Source organism: Arvicanthis niloticus, chromosome 14, assembly GCF_011762505.2.
Source record: "Arvicanthis niloticus isolate mArvNil1 chromosome 14, mArvNil1.pat.X, whole genome shotgun sequence".
Taxonomy (NCBI): domain Eukaryota; kingdom Metazoa; phylum Chordata; class Mammalia; order Rodentia; family Muridae; genus Arvicanthis; species Arvicanthis niloticus.
In genome coordinates, this window is record NC_047671.1 from 12,331,784 (window position 1) to 12,351,547 (window position 19,764).

General features: G+C 46.2%; 1 protein-coding gene across 3 annotated transcripts in view; it reads right to left on the reverse strand.

Annotated features, from left to right (window-relative positions):
• Nucleotides 1-19,764, reverse strand: part of Loxhd1 (lipoxygenase homology PLAT domains 1) — a 152,335-nt gene that overhangs the window by 66,027 nt on the left and 66,544 nt on the right. For 2 of the 3 annotated variants that reach the window (XM_034518240.2, XM_076912406.1), the window contains exons 13-19: nucleotides 16,503-16,657; nucleotides 15,174-15,334; nucleotides 11,062-11,138; nucleotides 9,190-9,386; nucleotides 5,739-5,931; nucleotides 3,243-3,403; nucleotides 150-624 (exon numbers count right to left, since the gene is read on the reverse strand). In XM_034518240.2, coding sequence (XP_034374131.1) covers nucleotides 150-624; nucleotides 3,243-3,403; nucleotides 5,739-5,931; nucleotides 9,190-9,386; nucleotides 11,062-11,138; nucleotides 15,174-15,334; nucleotides 16,503-16,657 — 1,419 coding nt within the window. The remainder of the gene's footprint in view (nucleotides 1-149; nucleotides 625-3,242; nucleotides 3,404-5,738; nucleotides 5,932-9,189; nucleotides 9,387-11,061; nucleotides 11,139-15,173; nucleotides 15,335-16,502; nucleotides 16,658-19,764) is intronic. The other variant, XM_034518241.2, reaches the window with a different exon arrangement.

The following is a 19,764-nucleotide window of genomic DNA, read 5'->3' on the forward strand; positions in this document are numbered from 1 at the left end:
CTTTCCGGGTGCAGGTCAGGAAAGCTATCTATGAACCACACTGGGGTCACACCTACTCAGTTTCTACCTAAGGGACATTGAATCACCTTGCCCCTCCCCCACCAGTCCTTGTAAGGAGAAATATGGCCCCTTGTTTGTTTCAGGCTTACGCTCAGGACCAGGCTGACCAGCTGGAACCAATTCCACGACAAGTTCATTGTCCTCCTTGCCCCGGGCCAGCCAGCGGTTAACGTCGAACTTGTACTGCACAATCACCTCCTGCATCCCTGGCCCATACTCCTCTTCCTCCTCTTCCTCCTCTGACTCCTCCTCTTCTTCCTCCTCAGATGAGGACTCTTCTGAGGAGGACTCTTCTTCCTCATCACCCTCCTCCTCATCATCACTGCCTTTCTTCTTTTTCTTCTTCTTTCTCTGCAGCTTAGCCTTCAGCCTTTCCTTCTTCAGCAGCTGCCGCAGCTTGTCCTTCTCCTTCTTCTTCCGGGCCTCCTCCTCCGGCGTCAGGTTCTCCTCTTGCACCACCAGGTGCCGTAGCCACACTGTGTCCACAAACCAGCTGGGCCCAAAGCCCTCGCCTGTGTGTCCCAGTCGGATCTTGTAGATCTCACCGACGTCCGCCGCTTCCAGCTGTGCAAAGTGCAGGGCAGCAGCTGGCATGGCTCCTGCCATCCACCTCCCCACTTCCCCCATGAAGCCAGTGCTGAGCTGCTGTGTAGGGAGGTCTCCCACTATGCCTGGCTCTTCCCCAGGCTTAAGGAAAACACTTCTTTCTAACTCCAATGGAGTCAACCTCTGTGCTTTGTCTTTCGGCCTTACTCTTTGGTCACACAGCTCTGTCGCTGTGGCAGGTCTGCTGTTATTCCCTTTTTACCCCCAACTCCAACTTGTTCACAGTCCCAGGTCTCAGTTTTACCTTAAAAACACACAGACAGCCCCTGGCAGTGGTGGCCCATGCTTTAAATCCCAGCACTCTGGAGGCAGAAGCAGGCAGATCTCTGTGAGTTCGAGGCCACAAGTGGCCACTTGTATACAACGTGAATTCCTTGACAGCTAGGACTACATAGAGAAACCCTGTCTTGAAAAAACAAACAACAAAAACAAAAGCCAACCGAACCAAAAAAAAAAAAAAAAATTCAGACAGTATCCTCCTGTGTCCAGTATTAGGAAGATACCATTTTGGCAGTAAGTAAAGAAATATGTTTCTTTTTTGTAACAAATAAACAAAATCCTCACTCATTTCCTCAGAGGTCTCCATCCTTCCTGGTTTACCAGATCCTTGAGCTTCAAAGCGCCAAGGATTTAGCTGGCTCTGGTCCCGTCCTATCATCGTGGGGCTCTAGAGCTGCGTTGTGATTTGATTAAAAAATGCTCCCCAAGGGAGCCTGTTTTGAACCCTCAGGCTCCAGCTGGTCGCACAGTCTTGTGAAAACATGAAGGGACAAATTCACTAGCTGTGGACCTCAGGTTTTACAACCTTTGCTTCATTTCCTTGTTGCTCTACCTCGATGCTGTAGACACCTCATGACTAGCTGCCTCACTCTTCTGCCTTGCTACAATGGACGCTATCATTAAACACGAACTGAAATAAACCTGTTTGTCCCTATGTTATTTTTTTTTTCAAGTATTTTGTCACAGTCATGAGAAAAGAAAGTAATGAGTTATGCGTTCCCTTTAAGACACTGAGTGTCTTCCCACAGGTCTAGTTTATGGTGGCTCATCTTCAACCTCAGTGTCACGGTGTCATGAGTCCCACATCCCCAGGAAGAAGGGATTGAGGCTCAGACTTTGTGGGGAGCCTAACCTGAAGTCCTTTCTGTCTGGTTCTCCTGTGTACCTTGATATTGAGTCTCTCTTCATGTTTGACTCTTTTCAAAATCCAGTCCTACCAGTTATCCCACCTGAGTGCCAAGCACCTGAGGCCTAAGGCTGTCCTCTAGTTACTCAGTAGTATCCTGCACTTTTATTCCTGACCTTGATGAGAACAAAGGTTTCCCAACTTCCAACTTTGTATTCAGGAGCTAACCCGCCTTTGTAAGGAAACCATCAAGCAAGATGGTGCCTAGGGCCTAGGTAAAGCAGAATTTCTCTTTCTTTGTTGCTTAGGGGATGGGACCTGTGCACTGTTCAGTTACATTTCTGTGACTGCTCATGGTTTCCCAAGTCCACATCTGATGCTGACTCTTTTATTGCTATGGGGACTGGGACGCCAGGCAGGCAGTGATTATAAAGCTGAGTCACACTGACGAGGAAGCCAACAAGGTCCTGAAAGGTTGACTATATTGGCTTGGGCCTGCCAGCAGCGGATGAGGACACGTGATCCAAGGAAAGCCCTGCACCTGTAATGTTCCAGACATTTGTGACACTGACTGGGACCCAAGTTGGCTATCACCATTCCCGGGTACCAGAAAAGGCTCTTCACTGAATACTAAGGTGTTTATGGGACAAAACCACACATGGAATACCCAGCATGAGCATGGTCCCTCTACACACGTCTGCAGATGCACACATATGTGCTTGTACCTATATACATACACATGCTTTCATGTCCAGCATAAACTCAGTGGCCTCTGCATCCTCTTCCCTTAACAACAACACATTTACATGGTTTGTTCCTCTTAGCCAAAGACTTGCAATGTGAACAGGGGAAGCCCAAGGACATTTAAAAATGCATTAGAAACTCTGCGACCTCTCAGGGGCCTGCGTGAGAAATATGGACTTATCACTAACCTGGGGGAGGCTCAGCATCAGAGCTATAGACAAGGAGTAAACAGAGAGACCCAACCCTGGTGTCATCGCTGGTGGAATAAGAGGTAGTCACAGCAGACTCGACAGTACATTGTAATCACTGACTGAACTTCTAGGAGGAAGTTACCTCAGAGAACATACCTCACTTCCAAAGACTGACTGGCTGGCTTGGGGTGTGGGTGAATCAGCACTTTAAAGATCACCAGGTAGTTCATGTGTGAGACATGGATGGACTTCTAGTCATTTCAGGCCCCCAAACTCAGATCCGAGAAAGAAGTAATCCTTCAAGGGCCTGGATGAACATCCATGCTTTCTCTTTTCTGTTTCAAAACTCTACAGTCTGCTCATCGCTTTCAAGAATCCCTCAGGAGCACAAGGCAATTAATTTAGTTCCATCCATCCTCCAGGAAGCATCTCCCAGGCTGGAGGGAGGCAGCCTATCGTCTATTGGATGCGATGTACCACCTTAGCAACACCCACATCGCCTACCTCCCACACACCTGGAATGTGTCCTTGGACCCCCGTTCAAAAACTTTGGAGCGGCTGGAGAGGAAGAGAACTTCTGTCTTGCCTTCTTCCCCGTAGATCTGCACGTAAACTCGGGAAGTGGTACCAGCACCACCCACGTCCCCTGTCCAAATCTCAATCTCGTAGTGGACCACTAGAGGACATGAGAGAAATGGGGTAGTTAGTGATAACAAGAAGGAGAGCAATAGCATTTGCCTAGCCCTTCCCTCACGTACTTCCTAATCCCATCCCCAATGCCTGGTCCTTCACAGGCATCATCCTATCTGACCTCCTCAACACAATGAGCCAATGGTTTGCAGACGGACAAGCTTTGGCTTAGAGAAAATGGCAAACCTATGCAATCAGACTGTTGTGTCTAGACGTGCATGACAGCACCTGTGTTCTTGGAGACTAGGACTAAGGGGACTTCATGTACCAGCTGGTACTCCCTATTGTCGGCCTGCACGCTAGAGTGTGAATGCTCGTTCCCTCCATATTGAAATCTGATTGCTATTGTAAGACATAGAGGCTTTAAGAAGTGATCCTGCCATGAGGGCTCAGCCGCTCTGTTTGAGGTCGAGGGTGCCCCTGTTTTTTCTGTCCCTGTCTGCCATGTTAGAATGCATCCAGAAGGCTCTCACCAGATAAAGGACAAGAGACTGGAATGACAGTTCTCATTTAAATCAAAGCACTTTTCAGACTATACCAGCACATGCCCTGGATAGAAAAAGCCGTGCATATTTCGAAATGATATTTATCAAGATGTTAGAGGGTGGTGAAACATGGTATTGGTGGGTTGCAATAGAGGGTACTGCAAATAGAGTAGGTGTGTCTCCCTAAAAGGCTATGGCTCCATGTTGTTTATTGATGTGGCTACTCTAATACAATATCAGGATCTCTTTCCAGGTAAAAGAAATTGTGTGTGTGTGTGTGTGAGTGTGTGTGCATGTCTATGTGTGTGTCTGTGTGTGTGTGTACATGTTTGTGTGTGTGTGCCTGTCTGTGTATGTACATGTCTCTCCGTATGTGCCTGTCTGTGAGCATGTGTGTCTGTGTTTCTGGGCATGTCTGTGTGTGTGTGTCTGTGTGTGTGCCTGTCTGTAAGTGTGTGGTATGTGTGTACATGTTTGTGTATGTGCCTGTTTGTGAGTGTGTGGTGTGTGTGTACATGTTTGTGTGTGTGCCTGTCTGTGTGTGTATATACATGTCTCTCTGTATGTGCCTGTCTGTGAGTATGTGTGAGTATGTGTGTGTGTGTGTGTATGTGTGTGTGCCTGTCTGTGTTTGTATGTACATGTCTCTCTGTATGTGCCTGTCTGTGAGTATGTGTGTGTGTGAGTATGTGTGTGTGTGAGTGTGTGTGTGTGTGTGTGTGTGTGTGTGTTTGTGTGTGTGTGTTCATGGAGGGTCATTCTCTACCAATCTCCTCCTTAGTTTTTTTGAGACTTAGTCTTTCTCCATACCTTTAGCTTATCAACTTAGCTAGTTGACTGCCTGGCCAGCGAGCCCCAGGAAGCCTCTTAGCTTATCTCTCCCTGATGGCAGACATGTACCACCAAACCCAGCTGTTCACTAAGTGCTGAGGATCCTAACACTGGTGGCCATATTTGTTCAGCAAGCACACCCCATTCTGGCTGAGGGAGAGCCGCCTCAGCTTCGAGTTGCTCTTAAAGAGAATCCCTGTGAAGAAGGCTGTGGCAGGAAAGCTCCAAGTAGCTGCTCTCAGGAGAGAAGTGGAGACACAGTGGCCATAGAAAAACAATTCACTATCTTCTCTACCCTCTAAACCTTTGGAAGTCTCCGACCTGCCATGAGGGAGGATTCATATAGACACTGGAAAACTTCTGACACAAGTCCATCCTGACTTCAGCTCCTCACAAAAACCTATTCGCAGAGACACGGGCCTGTGTCAGCGTGTCCGCTTGCCCTACCACTACCCTGTTACCCGGCTCCACTCTCCAAGTTTTCCCCTCTCTGTTAGGCAGTCTGCTCCCTCTCTCACAAGGATAAGGCTTTGTCCTGTTTTGTTAACAGATGCCTTCACAGAAGCCACAGTAGGACCAGCTGGAAAAACCTCAATAGACATTTACTGAATGAAAAGCCCCACCTCCTCAGCTAGTTTTCCTAAGGAAAGATATAGGCTATGCCCCCAAAATTTCCACAAGGTTGAAAATATATGTTTCCTAATGTTTGGGGTTTTTTTTTTTCTCTGTGTTTCTCCAGGACAAAAGTTCCATCCACTGGGTCCTTATTTTTCCCATCTGTGAAATGAAACCTTGTCGCCTCCCAGAACCACAGTACTACAGACAACTGGAAGCCCTCACCCAAACCCCGGTGTCTTTTTTCTCCACCATAAGGAGACAAGATTCAATCACCATGAGGCCCCACTTTCTTCCTTCAATCCCTCCTTCCTCTGATTCCATCATCCCCTCCCCCACTAGACAGGGAACCATACTCAATGCTGAGGCCCGAACCAGCCTCTTCCATACATTTCTGGATCTCCACCACCTCGCTGGGGTAAAGCTCCACCTCCAGACGCCCGTCAGCCTGGTTCTTATCCAGCCACCGGTTAGCAGGGAAGGTGTACTGCTTGCCTTGGCGGGGCACACGGATCTGGACGCTGCCCAGGAACCAGCCTGCATGCATGCCTGTGCTGTCATGCCCAATCACCAGCCTGTTGATCTGGAAGGAAACTCCAGGAAGGGTGTGTGAACAGCAGTGTGCAGAGACACACAAGCCTCAACCTCCGAGTACTGGTGCAAAGAATCTCCCCTCAGCTGGGGCCTCCAGCTCCTTAGAGAAAGCTCTGACTCAGCCTGTCCTGGCAATCAGCAATCTGGGTGCCTGCCTACTTAGGTGATCTTTTCCTGCCCAGAGGCACCATCCTGCCCTCCCTAACCTAACTCACTTCCAAGGTCAGAGGCAGGAGCAAATAGCAGGCAGAGTTGGCAAGAACTTTGGAATCTCTTAAGTACTTAAAAATGATTCTGTAGTTTCAGGAGCAGTGAAGTGTCTGTGTGCCTGCCAACCGTGACTGCTTTACTTTGGCTTGATTTGAAGCAGTGCAGCATCGTGTGCATTTCTGCATCTTTCTCTGTCATTCCCACCCACCCGACAGGGTGAGAGAATTTGCAGACAACCTCTCTGGACATGGTGGTGCTGCATCTAACCCTTCTCTTACTCTTGGACCCAAGGACCATTGTTGTCCATCCGTTAGCAGTCTACAGTCACTTGCTTTGCTATCTGACACAGCAACATCTTTGCCTGTAGGCAACAGGAATGAGAGCTCACATGGTCTGTCAGCATCCTTATTCGGAGATGGTTTCTCAGGGTCTGAACTGCTTTTGTTTGTGTGGAAATGTTGTTCACAGGGTAATTTTTACCATTAAAAGGGATTAGCAGATGGCCTCCAGGAACCCTTCCAGCTCCGAGTTTTTCTCAGTAATGCTTTAGAGGGTGACACTAACCTTGTCTGGTACCCACAGTCCACATTTAGAAAATTGTCCGCTCAAGCCCTGGTTTCTGCTTCCCCACATACTAAGTGCCTCTTTGCAGCTGTTGATGAAACACGACACAGCTGAGTGTGTGAAGCTCGAGGCTCTGAAATTGCTAGGAGAAAACCTGCTAAGTGTATAAAGCCTCAGAGCCCTCAAATGCCCGCCCAGGTGCAGAGGACAGTGTCATTGTTTCTCTGGGACTGTCAGAGTTCCAGGACTAGGAAGAGTAAGGACAAGGGCGGGTGTCCGTTAGCTGACATGACTGGAGGCTCCCTAAGGTCAGGGACTGTCCGTTAGTTATACATCACCTTGGACTGGAAAGGAATACTGAGCCCTGGCTACAAGCATGTGACTGTTATAACATACTTCATGCTAATAATAATTCCCATGGCATCTCCATCATTCGGAATGAGAACACTGATGAGAAATGGAGATAACTTGCATGCAGTGAGTCAGTGGAAATGCTAGCCCGCTCCCACCCTCACCCCCCAAGCTCTTGGCCACAGTATTCACTGAGGGAGTTTCACCAACATGAGGACAAGTCTCCATGCCCTTCTCTCCTCAACACCCCTCCCCTCACATGCCTAGAAATCCTTCAGTCAAGGGAACAAAATTTTCATTCCACAGTTATTGATTCAGCTTAGAATGTAAATACATTCCAAGTTTGTTAACTTCAAGGGGTAAATGACTGTCACAAGGTCTTTCCCTAGAGTACAGGTTAATGAGAGAAGAAAGTGCCAGAGCACCAGAGAGAAGGGAAAGCCCAAAGGAGAGGGGACACAGGGATGGTGAGGTTGCAAAGGGAGTGCCCCTCCCCAGGGCTCATCAGGTGATGCTTGGAGATTGGCAGGTGCAACACGATCCTAGTTCACACAATGTTGAAGGTGCCCCCAGTGCTCCAAGTCTTTCATTTAAGCCTGTTTCTCCAGGTGACGGCAGGAAAGAGTCTCACCTGGTCCAGACCCTGATCAGGCTATTTCTTGACTGAGTGTCAACTTTGGCCTATAAAGACTTAAATAAAACACTAGGAGAGTTTAAGTGACTCAAGGCCACATTCCTAGGATAACCCTTAGCCCCTTACCTGAGAGAACCCAAATGCTATCAGAACGATTGACAATGGTTCCAGTCAGCTGAGCTTTCAGCCTAGCTCCTGGCTCTGGCTCTGGGTAGAAACCTCCTGATTCTGACATGCCAATCAGCAAACTCAGATGTGTTTCCCATCCTCCAACCTTCTCAGCTCTTCTCAATACCGTAATGCTGTTAGGCTCCTGCAGGCCATCCTTCTACTCCCCGCCCCCCCCCCCAACACACACACATACACCACCAAATCCCTTATAAACATGTAGGAGGAGCTAAGGTGGGAGGAGTAAAGGAGAGGAAGAGGAGGGTAAAGGAGAGGAAGAGGAGCTAAGGGTGAGATGGAGAACGAGAGAGGGGAGATGGAGGCTGATGTTCCCTTGTCTGTAGCAGTCAAAGGTAGTTGGTATATCTAAGTTGGGTATTGGGTTACCCCTCTGATTGAGTGGGCATCTTGTTATTGATCATTACTAAATATATAAGCCTTTGGATAATCTAAGCATTAGAGTCTCATCTGTACCAAGCCCGTGTGGTTGGCGGGGTGGTCTGGGCAATGCCCAGCCTTGCAGAGACAGCGTGGAAGATTGGCAGAGCCCTTTCCCACGCTGGTGTCTTGTGGGTGGCAAGGCTGGTATCTCTAGCTGGCTGTTTCTAGCTGCAGCACGCACGTGGCCTCTGGCCATGTGGTTGAGCTCAGCAGAGCTGCTGCAGCTTAGACAGTCAGCTTGATCGGTGGCCGTTTTTTTGTTTTAAATAATTACTACAACATAAACCTCTGTGCAACTCAGCTGAATGCCGTTCACTCTGGCCTCTTTCTTCTTTCAGTCTATCACTGATTCATCCACCTTCCCAGTTAGTGGCCAACTTGCTCAGATCACCTAGAGCAAGGTCACATGGAACCTGGAGAGACAAAGACTCTCAAGCGCCATTTCTCAAGGCAGCATCCCTCAGGAGTGCCCATGAAGTATGCACTTCTGAACACAGTTCAGAGGCACACTCAAATCTGGAACTGAAAAATATTTGTATTCCTTCTTTTGGTCCTTTCTTCTCTCTTTTCCCTCCCTGAATCCAGTGACCCCTCCTCTAGTATCCATGTTCCATCTATACTAATCCTGGCACATAGGTGAAAATGTTGGGGGGGGCGGTAAAGTTACTAAAACTGTGCATTACAGTCCCAAAGAGGTTCTAGAAGCACAACTACTGCTCATGTGTCCGCAGCTGCTCTGGCCATGGGGGAAATGGAAAACCTCACTAACTAACGGCCCCTAAGTGTGCAGTTCTTTTCCTTCAAAATGGGCTCACCACGGGCACATCAGTGAACACATATGGGTCAATGTAGGAACATGGGTCAAGGATGGACACTTACAGTTCCAATGTTCAGGGTCTCCAGAGTAAATTCATCTACTCGGCCACGTTCAAAGTAGTCTTTGAGGTTGTTGTCAGAGACAAGAAGAACCTGCTTGATGGTGTCAGATTTCTCCCCATAGAGCTTGATATACACCCGAGAATCTGTGCTGGCCCCAGAGACATCCCCGGTCTTTATGCTGATGTGATAGCGGAAATCTGAACATGCCAACGAAGAGAGAGATGGTGAAGTTAGTGTGGGTTGTACAAGGAGCAAGGCGTTGGAAAAGGGGCGGGGGGCAATCTTCAGCCAGAAAACATCCAGGCTAGGAGCCAGAACCCTGGAGTCTGGAACCTGGGTCTTGTAGCTGGGAGTAGAGGTTCCCTCCATCTCTGTGGAGCCCCTTCATCTATAAAATCAGGACCCTTCCTCTTTCTGTTCGGTGAGAGATGAATTTACTGAGAATGGGAAAGTAAATTTTCGACAAGTGTGCACACATTTTCAGAGACTCAAAGCATCTCCAGAAATCACCTGATCCAGCTTCTGATGGGCAAGGAACTGTCAACAAAGACAATAGAGCTTTCCAGTATTTATCACGTTGGGTGCACATCCTATGCTATTACTGCAAGTGCTCTCAGCCAAGCATTGCAGGCGAGGAATGCAACGCTCTGAGGGTCAGGTGTCTGACACCAGATGGTGACGATGAAGTCATCCAGTTAAACCTTGCTAGGCTTTGAAAGCTACTCTGTCCCCTAGTAGGATACCAAGTAATGTCCCATTTTATCTCCCAGAAATCTCTGCACCATCCTGTGTGAAAGGATAAAGAACACCAGAGGAAGGCTTGTTACTCATTGCTTCTTAAGAGTCTTCCCACTGAGATAAAGGGTCTGGAGAAAAAGAGCTAAGACCCTATGCCTGAGGCAATCTGCAGCAGACCTAGCCCTGACAGATATTCTCCAACAGCAATCACTTTGCTGTTGAAAGATGCACAGGAACCAGAAACCTTCTTCCTTGTGCCCCTTTCTATGAAAACCTTTCCAAGGCTGTGACTAGGAGAACAGGAGGGTTGGGGCTCTGTCTATGTGGTGAGATAAGAGCCTGCTGCAGGAGGAGGAACAGCCATCTAAGGTAGAGAGAGATGCTCTAAGAACCCAACCCAGTTCCATAAGCAACCATCAGTGTGGGTGTTCTGATCATGGCATGACCTCTTATCATAAGCATGGGTGAGCGCTCCTCTTTACCTCCTTTCCAGGTTTTAGGATCTGTGATGTTGAGGCCAGACACTGGATATTCTAGTTCCAACCCTGTGGTGTGACCTTAGTAAATATAAGTTTCTAGGTCTTCTAGACCTTGTTTTCCCTGTGTGACAAATGAACAGCCTTGTCTCTGCCTCCTCTTGGGGTTTGTTGCAGGGCTCAGATGACTTCCACTCTGGAAACATGAAGAGCTGCATTTTGGGGATTCTAGGGGTATGTTTCTTTTAAATGTTATCTAAAGCTCACAATCAAACCATGGCATTTGTGCACATATCATTAGTAAGGAGACCTCCAGGGCTCCGGGACAATGCTCAGCCTTTAACAGTCCCTTCAAAATGCACTTATGCCCCAAAGCAGGGGTCCCTGTACTTGATGCTATCAGCTGGTATTATTATTTTTATTACTCCATTTACCTATATGCATTCGGGGCCTAACACCATGGCACACTTGGGCTGTGTGTTTAAGCACAGACACTCTAGAAGTTTCCAGAACACCAACACCTTGTTTCTCCACCAACCTGTGGTACTTTCATGAACTAAAGTGAAGACATACCTAAAGATCTAGGTCCTGTTCAACTAAGGAAAGACAACTGTCATGCCCAGTGAACACCCACCACCTGGACATCAGGACAACTCACTCTTGAGGGTGGCATTGCTGTCACTGGGTAGCAACTCTCGGACCAGCTGTCCATCATCCTTGTCTTTGTCCAGCCACCTTGAGAGAAGGGAGATGGGGGTTTAGTTTTTTATTGGAACAGGAGGACACTCCAACCATCATATCCCTCATGCAGGGTTGCCAGCTTTGAGTTCATCAGAAGAAAGTAGGTCTCTGAGATCTTCTAGCAAAGTATTGCAACCCAAACCTGGAGAGGAAGAGTTTCTGGAGAAGGCTGACTGGAAAAGATGACAAGATGCTGGGCAGAGAGAGAGAGAGAGAGAGAGAGAGAGAGAGAGAGAGAGAGAGAGAGAGAGAGAGAGAGATCTCAATGGAAAAACATCCTGGCATAGAAGTCTAGAGGTTGGTGACAGGCCCACGTAGACAAGAATGCAGCAAGCAAGAGACAGAGTTGCTGGCAAATGAGGATAAGTAAGAACAGGTCACAGGATTGTGATAAAAGGCTGCCGTTGTTGTCAAATCCAAGGTGGCAGTGTTCGCCTGTGCTGTGTGGGGTAGCTTCACTACAGCTGAGCCTACAGCATGTACCCTGTTCCTGCACGTCATCACATGTAATAACACACAGAACAACACCAGTGCAACCTGAAGCTCATTGGCCCTGATTTGAGGGCTTTATATGCTATGATTTACAGTGTTTTTATTGCACATACATTTTTTTTCCTGCTCTTATAAAAATGTAATGGTTTCATCCATCAACATAAATATTTTAAATATTTTCCTTGTATCATTTTTCAGTAATAGGTCAATTAGTACATGTTTGGATATTGTTGAACTATAATAACTAATTTTCATAATTGTTGTTTGAGTTTCCGACTTGAGTTTGACTTAAAGATTATCAAATGAATCTTGCCTTGGGTTCAAACAGAATTTCCAACAACTTCTGAAATAATCCTAAGTATCTTTCTGCCATTTTGTCCTGTATATGTATCTGTGCACAGCAGGCATGTCAACATTGACTGTTAGGAAATCAAGATATCCATCAGTTCTTAAAATATTGAAGGTACTCTACGTGCTGTAGGATCAAACATTCAGACAATATGCAACATTTCTTGTAAAAAAAAATCAACCAACATGTCTACCTCATTAAAAATTAATTAATTTTAAAAACAATTAAAAACTGATTTTTGTCTCTAATGAATGGTTAAAAGTGTATGTATACCAAAGAGCTGCCTTACAACAGATTTCTTTATAATTTGTTATCTGTAATTTTGCCTTTGTATAGATATTTTATTGCTCTAGACACCCAGTCTCACATATACATTTCTTAGGCAAGAAGGGACCATGATGGGAAAACTTTAAGAACCTCTCGTGTAAGAGAATTCCAGAGACCAAGCCTATGTTGTCTTGGCAAAACATCTCCCTACTTTATTCCCTGTGCTTGTCATCAAAACCCTTCCCATTCACACTCCTAAGCAGGGAGAGCTCTCCTGGTCTGTGATGATGAAATATTCATTATAATAAAAATATTTCTTGCATTCTAAGAGACTAGAACTTTTGCTGGCCCTCACAGACTGGGTTAATAGTATAGACCCTGAGGTCAGTGAAGACCTACTATCCTACTGTGTACTATCCTACTGTGTACAAAACTGCTGCCCTACTATGCCCACCCACTTAACTTACCTTTAAGAAAACAATGCAAAGCAACCTTTCTTGCTATGCATTTCCCACTAACTCTTCCAACAGTTGTAACCTTAAGTTATTGATTCTTTCATGCTGCTGTCCCAAGAGTAATACGTGTGTGTTTATATGTTATGAATGGTACAATAATTATTTGCCGAAAACAAAAAAATAGGCCTTATAAAATTAATATCCACTGTAAATGCTGGAGGCCACATTTGGACATGCGGCTTGGTAGTGCTTGCTTGTTATTGGGGTCAGCTGGGGTCAGTGACTTAATCCCTTGTAAAACTCTGTATCCCTCAGTCCTTACTCCTGTGATGCTTTCTGTCCTGTTAAACAAAAGAGAGAGCAAAGCCCTCAGCTAGGGACATGCAGACCCAGAGCAGGGGACAGACAAGTTCACAAGACTTCAGTATTCAGGCAGGCGCAGATGCAAACTCACACGGCAGACAACAACAACAGCAGACACTGGAAGGAGAAATAAAGACCTCAAATCGACCTCTCTCTGGGTTAAATTTCACCAATGGCAGGCTTTTTAATTTATACTATTTAATGAGCCACCTGTGCACTATTGGTGACTGAGTTTGCCATTAATGAAGTCAAACTGGCACAGGAGCCAGTGAGGGAAGCCAAGGCTCTCCTTCCTCCCCACACGCAGCTCAGGACTCCTGAAGGGCCAGCGAGGCATGTGCTCTTCATCACCAGCCATCAGAAGATCCCACCTGTTGTTCCTTGTCCCCTCTGTTCACCTAGCCCCAGCCCCTCCCAGTTGGTAACAGGAAACCACGACACATCTTTTTGTTGTTACCTAAATACTTCTGAGGTATTAATAGGCATAGTTTTGAAAAGCTGTTTCCTTTCAGCTCAAACGCTTCAACCTAGTTCTGCCATGAGGTGTTGCTAAATGGATGTTAGCATGCTGGTAAGTTCATGACTGTCTCCCAGGCTGACAAGAGTATGCACACACCACACACCACACACACACACACATACACACACACACACACACACACACACACACACACACACACAGCTTTGCCTTCCCTACCATAAGAGTTAAGCAGCTCAGGTGAAGAATGGATCAGTGTGTGGGCTCAGGCCCCAGGTTAATCAGTGTGCTGCTCCCAGGAATTAACACAGGTAAATGAGGAACACTGGGGTTTCGCAAAACACTGATACTGTTGTAGTAATTATTTAAAATTGACACAACCACTGGTCAATCCGACTATCTAGGCTACATCGTCTCTGCCTAGCTCAACCACGTGGCCAGAGGTCACGTGCGCACCACAGCTAGAAATGGCCTGCCAGAAATACCAGCCCTGCCACTCACGAGACACCAGCGTGAGAGATAGCTCTGCCAATCTTCTGCACTGTCTCTGCAAGGCTGGGCATTGCCCAGACCATCCCACCATCCACGCGGGCCCAGTAGAAAAATGACTCTAATGCTTAAAGATTAATCAAAGGTTTATATATTTGATAATGATCAATAACAAGATGCCCATACAATCAGAAGTGTCACCCAATACCCAACCTAGATATACCAACTACCTTTGACTGGCAGAGACAGGCGAACATCAGCCTCCATGCCCCCCCCCCCCCAGCTTCTCCTCTTCCTTCTCCTCTTCCTCTCTTACTCCTCCTCTTCCTCTCTTTACTCCTCCCACCTTAGCTTCTCCTACAGATACTTGTCCTTGTTCTAACATGTATCCATTGACGACTTTAGAGATTTCCAGGAACTGCTGGCTGTGCATGAAATGCTTCAGAAAAACACTGCAGAAACATTTCCTCTCTCTTAAATTGAGGGAATGAAATCCAAACAAAGTCAGGTGCCTTGAAACGATGTAACCAAGCAGGACATAGGATCAGACTATTCAAACAAAACTCTGACTTATATCCACATTTCATTCTATATCTAACTAACTCTCTAACGGCTCGCTTAAATTCAGGACATGTCTGTGTCTTAGTTTGGGTTTTATTGCTGTGAACAGATACCATGACAAGTCTTATAAAAGACATTTAATTGGGGCTGGCTTATAGATTCAGAGGTTCAGTCCAGTATCGAGGTGGAAACATGACAGTGTCCAGGGAGGCATGGTGCAAGAGGAGCTGAGAGTTCTACATCATCATCTGAAGGCTGCTAACAGAATAGTGGCTCCCAGGCAGCTAGGATGAGGGTCTTAAAGCCCACGCCCACAGTGATACACCTCCTCCAACAAGGCCACACCTCCTCCAACAAGGCCACACCTCCTCCAACAAGGCCACACCTCCTCCAACAAGGTCACACCTCCTCCAACAAGGCCACACCTCCTCCAACAAGGCCACACCTCCTCCAACAAGGCCATACCTTTCTAGCACCAACTACCACCATGAGCCAGTATTTTCCTTACTGTTCCACGCAAGGGGGATGAGTCTCTAGTACAAGCGGGAAGAAAGAAAGATAAAGGACATAGGTACCTGAGGCAGGGGAACTCCACGTTGTCACTCTCGGGCTGTCCCTCCTCTCTCACCAGTACCCTGTCCAGGTACCAACCGCTGCCCGAGCCTTTGCCGTCATGCCTGACCCTCACCCGCCTCACTTTCCTCATGGTGACAGACTCAATGGTAAACTCATCAGCCTTCAGGAAAGAAAAGACATAAAGGTCATGTAGATGGTGGCTCCCCTGAGACCCAACACCAAGTGGGACACACGCCAGACATCAGAAGGCAGAGCTGAGAGGACGAGCTACAGTTCTTTCACATGTGCACACACATGTGAGGAACAGAAATATAAAATACACTTAATGATCACGGATAGACCCAAGCCTACCTACGACCTCATGCTCAGAAGAGCCTTACCAACACAGCCTTCAAGTGCTCATCTTTGGGTTGTCTCAGACAGTCTTCCCCTTGCATCCCAAGGCTCACCTCTCCATCAACAAGAAAGGGGTAAATTGAAGGAAGAGCGAAGATATCTACAAATCCCTGTCACCTACCAATTACATCACTGAAGCAACGACTCTTTACTGGGCATCCACTATGTGCTGTGGACCACATCTGACCCCAGCACAGTCCTCCATAATCTTCACAATAGCCAGTTACAGCTAGGCATCCTTTCCTTCCTTTCAAAGTATGACACAAGAGAGTGGAGTAGGTGGCCCAAGGCTGATTTTCCCTAGACATTTTTGATAATTTCTGTACAGCTTTAGAGCCCCTTTGGCCCACAATAAACCCACTTGGTGGTAACATAGGGACATACCTAACACATTGTATTGTGGCTAGCAATGGACCTCAGGTCTCTCACCTCCATATTTAGTGGTTTTCTTGGTTTCTTTAAATAAATAAATAAATAAAAAAAAGACGCAAATAAGCTGCCCCTGGTGACCATGCCTAACAGAGAACACACACTATCTTCCCTTTTTTCTGGTCTGGGTTCTCTGGGACACACTTGAGATGCCCAAATATTCTTCCCAACCTGAGGGGTGGGTAGGAGACCACAATTTCTCTATGGTGGCTCTCCAGCTTCTAGCTGCAAAGCACTAGGAGCCTTGTAGCTGTCACCGATGTTAGCAAATGACAGTGAGCCAAATGCTTAAGGATCCAATCAACCAGATACTTCTGTGCCTTTAAGTGTCTCATACGTGGGTTCCCCAGATCCCACCCCCCTCATCTGGACAGATGTTATCTCATTGCTGAGGTCCCATCACCTGCCATCAGCTCTGCTTCAGAAGAACAGGGAAGATGGGAGAGAGCAGAGGAGGGCGGGAGAGGGGTGGGGAGGGAGAGGTGCACACCATCGCAACTCACATTGCCTTTCTCGAACAGGTCGGTGTTATTCCTGCAGTTGTAAAGCAGCCGCTCCCCTGTGTCCCCCACATCACCAAAAAGGCAGAGGTAGACGTTGGCATCAGTTCCTGCACCTTCAAGTTCCCCTGTGCATACGGTCACACGATACCGGGCCACTGGCAGAGAGAGAGAAAGTGGAACACCATTGGCTGGATGCCGCATTCTCATGCCTAAGCTCTCCCACATCCACTTCTTTACTGGAGTGACTTCATCCTTTAACTCAAGTCCCCCAGATCCCACTGCAATGAGCCACCTGGGAGCTGACTCGTGCCAAGCCTTGGCTTAGACAGGCTGGAGGTTCTTAATTCCCATCGATCACCAGAAACCTATGGGAAATGTTTACAAGAATTCAAATTCCTGAGGCCCACTGCAGGCTTCCCAAACCTTAGTTTCCAGAGGTAAGACCCTCGAAACCAACTTACTCAATGAACACCTTCTGTGAATTCTGACGGAGAGAAAAGAGTGGCACCTAGAAACGGGGTTCAGTGGAAATGGGGAGAAGGGAACAGACTGGCGATGTAACTTAGAGGCAGTTCTTCTTGCTGGTGGACCACGTAGATAATCAAGAGAAAGAGAGAAATTGGGGTTTGTTTGGAGAGAGATTCGAGCCGGGGTAAGGAACAGGAATCAAGGTTCTGTTCTGGTCACCATACAATTGAGATATCAGTTAGATGTTTTTAAAAAAAGAAGTGAAGAAGAAAGTTAAATATATCTGGAGGGCCAGGTCTGGTGATATGACCTTAGTCATCACAGGTAGGTGTATTCCATTTCCAGCCATGCAGTCTGGTAAGGGCCATGGTGATGAAAATGTAGACAGAGACTGAAAGAATGTTTGAAGATAAAATGGTTCCCAAACTCCCCAGATCTGAGTTAAAAATATCAATCTGCATGTTTGACATTTTATGTAAAATGAACTCTGAGTAGGAATACTCCAAAGAGATCTAATTCTAAACACATCATAATAAAACGTCTAAGAGCCGAAGACAAAGAGGAAGTCTTCAAAGGATGCAAGAGGAAATCGAGTACAAGGGACACACAATAAAAATTAACAGACAACTTTTCATCCTAAACTATGGAAACTAGAAAGCAATGGGATGCTATATTCAATATGCTGAAAGAAAAAGACCATTATCCAAGATTTCTACATCCACTAAAACTATCCTTCAGGATGAAAGATAAATGAAAGTATTCCAAAATAAACAAATAATTCAAGAATCTTTTATCACTAAAAGACCTTCTCTGTAACAAATATTAATGGAAAAGCTTTACATTAGACAGTAGAAGGTAACTTGAGGACTATGAATCACCCAAAAAGATAAAGTGATGTATTTTTAAACAACTATCTTCTCAGATTTTTATATAAAACAAAACATCAGAGAAGAATAATTATAAAACTGTACTGATGAATTTGTAATATGTGAAACTACAAATTCTCAGTTTAGGGTATCACATATCCTAGACAAAGATGCAATTGTTGTATGAAGGGGCATGCAGGGGAATGAGACTTTATATATTATTAAAATTAAGTTGACATTACTTTGAGCTAAATTGTTCTAAATTAAGCTTTGGATTGTAATTTGAGGGGAGAGTACTTAGAAAGTAACTGAAATAATATGTAGTAAGTGAACACAGGAGAGATGGCCCTGCCTCTTGTCTGTCTGGATAGTGCTGATTAGTGGCAAGAGAGATGTCCCAGGCTCTTGCTGCCTGCTGCAGACAGGGAGCTGGTCTCACCCCGCCCCCACCCAGGCAGCTTGGAAGAGCTGACCCTGCTGGCACGGGTTTGGAAGAGCTGTGTCCACACCTTGCCAGGGTGGTGCAAGAAAGCCAGTCTAGTCTCTTGACAGATGCTGCAGGCAGGAGAGCTGGCCCTGGCAGCGCAGGTGTGGGAGAGCTGGCATGGTGACCAACTCAGTTACCACCCAGGCCCAGATCCAGGGCTTTGAGCTGGCCCACCCCAACATCTACCCCATCTATGAACTACTAGAGCACATGAAAGGGCGGGTCCTACAGATCCAAAGCTGCAGGAGCTCCCTGACCCAGAACAACAGGAGGATCTGACAGGAGTCCCTGTGAGGATCCAGTATTGATAGTGTAGCAGAAGCCAGAGGCCTCAAATCAGACCAATGACCATTGCAATGGACATTTGCAAGTAAAGATGTGTGGACAAAAGGGTGTGCTATGTGACACATTGTAACACACTGCAGCTTCCACAGCAAGATGGTTTTTGTTGTTGTTGCTGTTGTTTTGTTTTGGGGGACTTTGCAAGGGAGGAGGAAGAGGGTGGATACACAGGGATGGGGAGATTAGTAGGATTGGAGTGCATGGTGTGAGTTTCACAAAAAAAATCAATAAAAAGGTTTTTCAAGGAAGACATATGACAGATGCAAATCCTACTGTATTGATAATTAGGTTAAATGTGATAGGTTACTCATTAAATGGACTTAATGTTTCAATAAAAGAGCAGCACACGGTGGGCACCCTGCAGAGATAGAGGCCCTTGATGCTACTACTACACACCACCAGCCAATGTAAGATGCATTGTTGATGTAATGAGGGATTCTAAGGCGAGATTGACGGGCGTTAAAGAAGATTCACAAGTATCTTGAGGTAGCAAAGAGTTTGAGAATTTATAGTGGGTCAGAAGTGAGGTAAAGACAAAAGGATCCCGGAAGGGCTTGGGTTGAACAGAATTCCCATCAGTGTGGAGAAGCAGAGGACTCATACATTTCCACCAGCATGCCTAGGTCTGAGGCAGAAAGGACAAGAAAAATAATACAGTTGAAAACTGTCATTAGCTGGACATCAAAAGGAACTCTTTTGAACACACTGTCAAAATGGACATGGATCTAAATATCATTTTTTAAGAATGATTTATTTATTTTATGTATATGAGTACACTATAGCTATCTTCAGACACACCAGAAGAGGACATCAGATCTCATTATAGATGGTTGCAAGCCACCATGTGGTTGCTGGGAATTGAACTTAGGACCCCTGGAAGAGTAGTCAGTGCTCTTAACTACTGAGCCAGCTTTCCAGCCTGGATCTAAATATCTTATCACAGAGAGATACACTTTAGATCCTGCAACGTACATGGGTTGAGAGTAAAGAATGACTGCTAAAACTGATTTGAGATAAAACAGACTCAAAGTGAAAAAATTGAATAATTTATAAAACCACCCACAAAGAAAAGCTCATACCCAGATGTCTTACTGTGGAT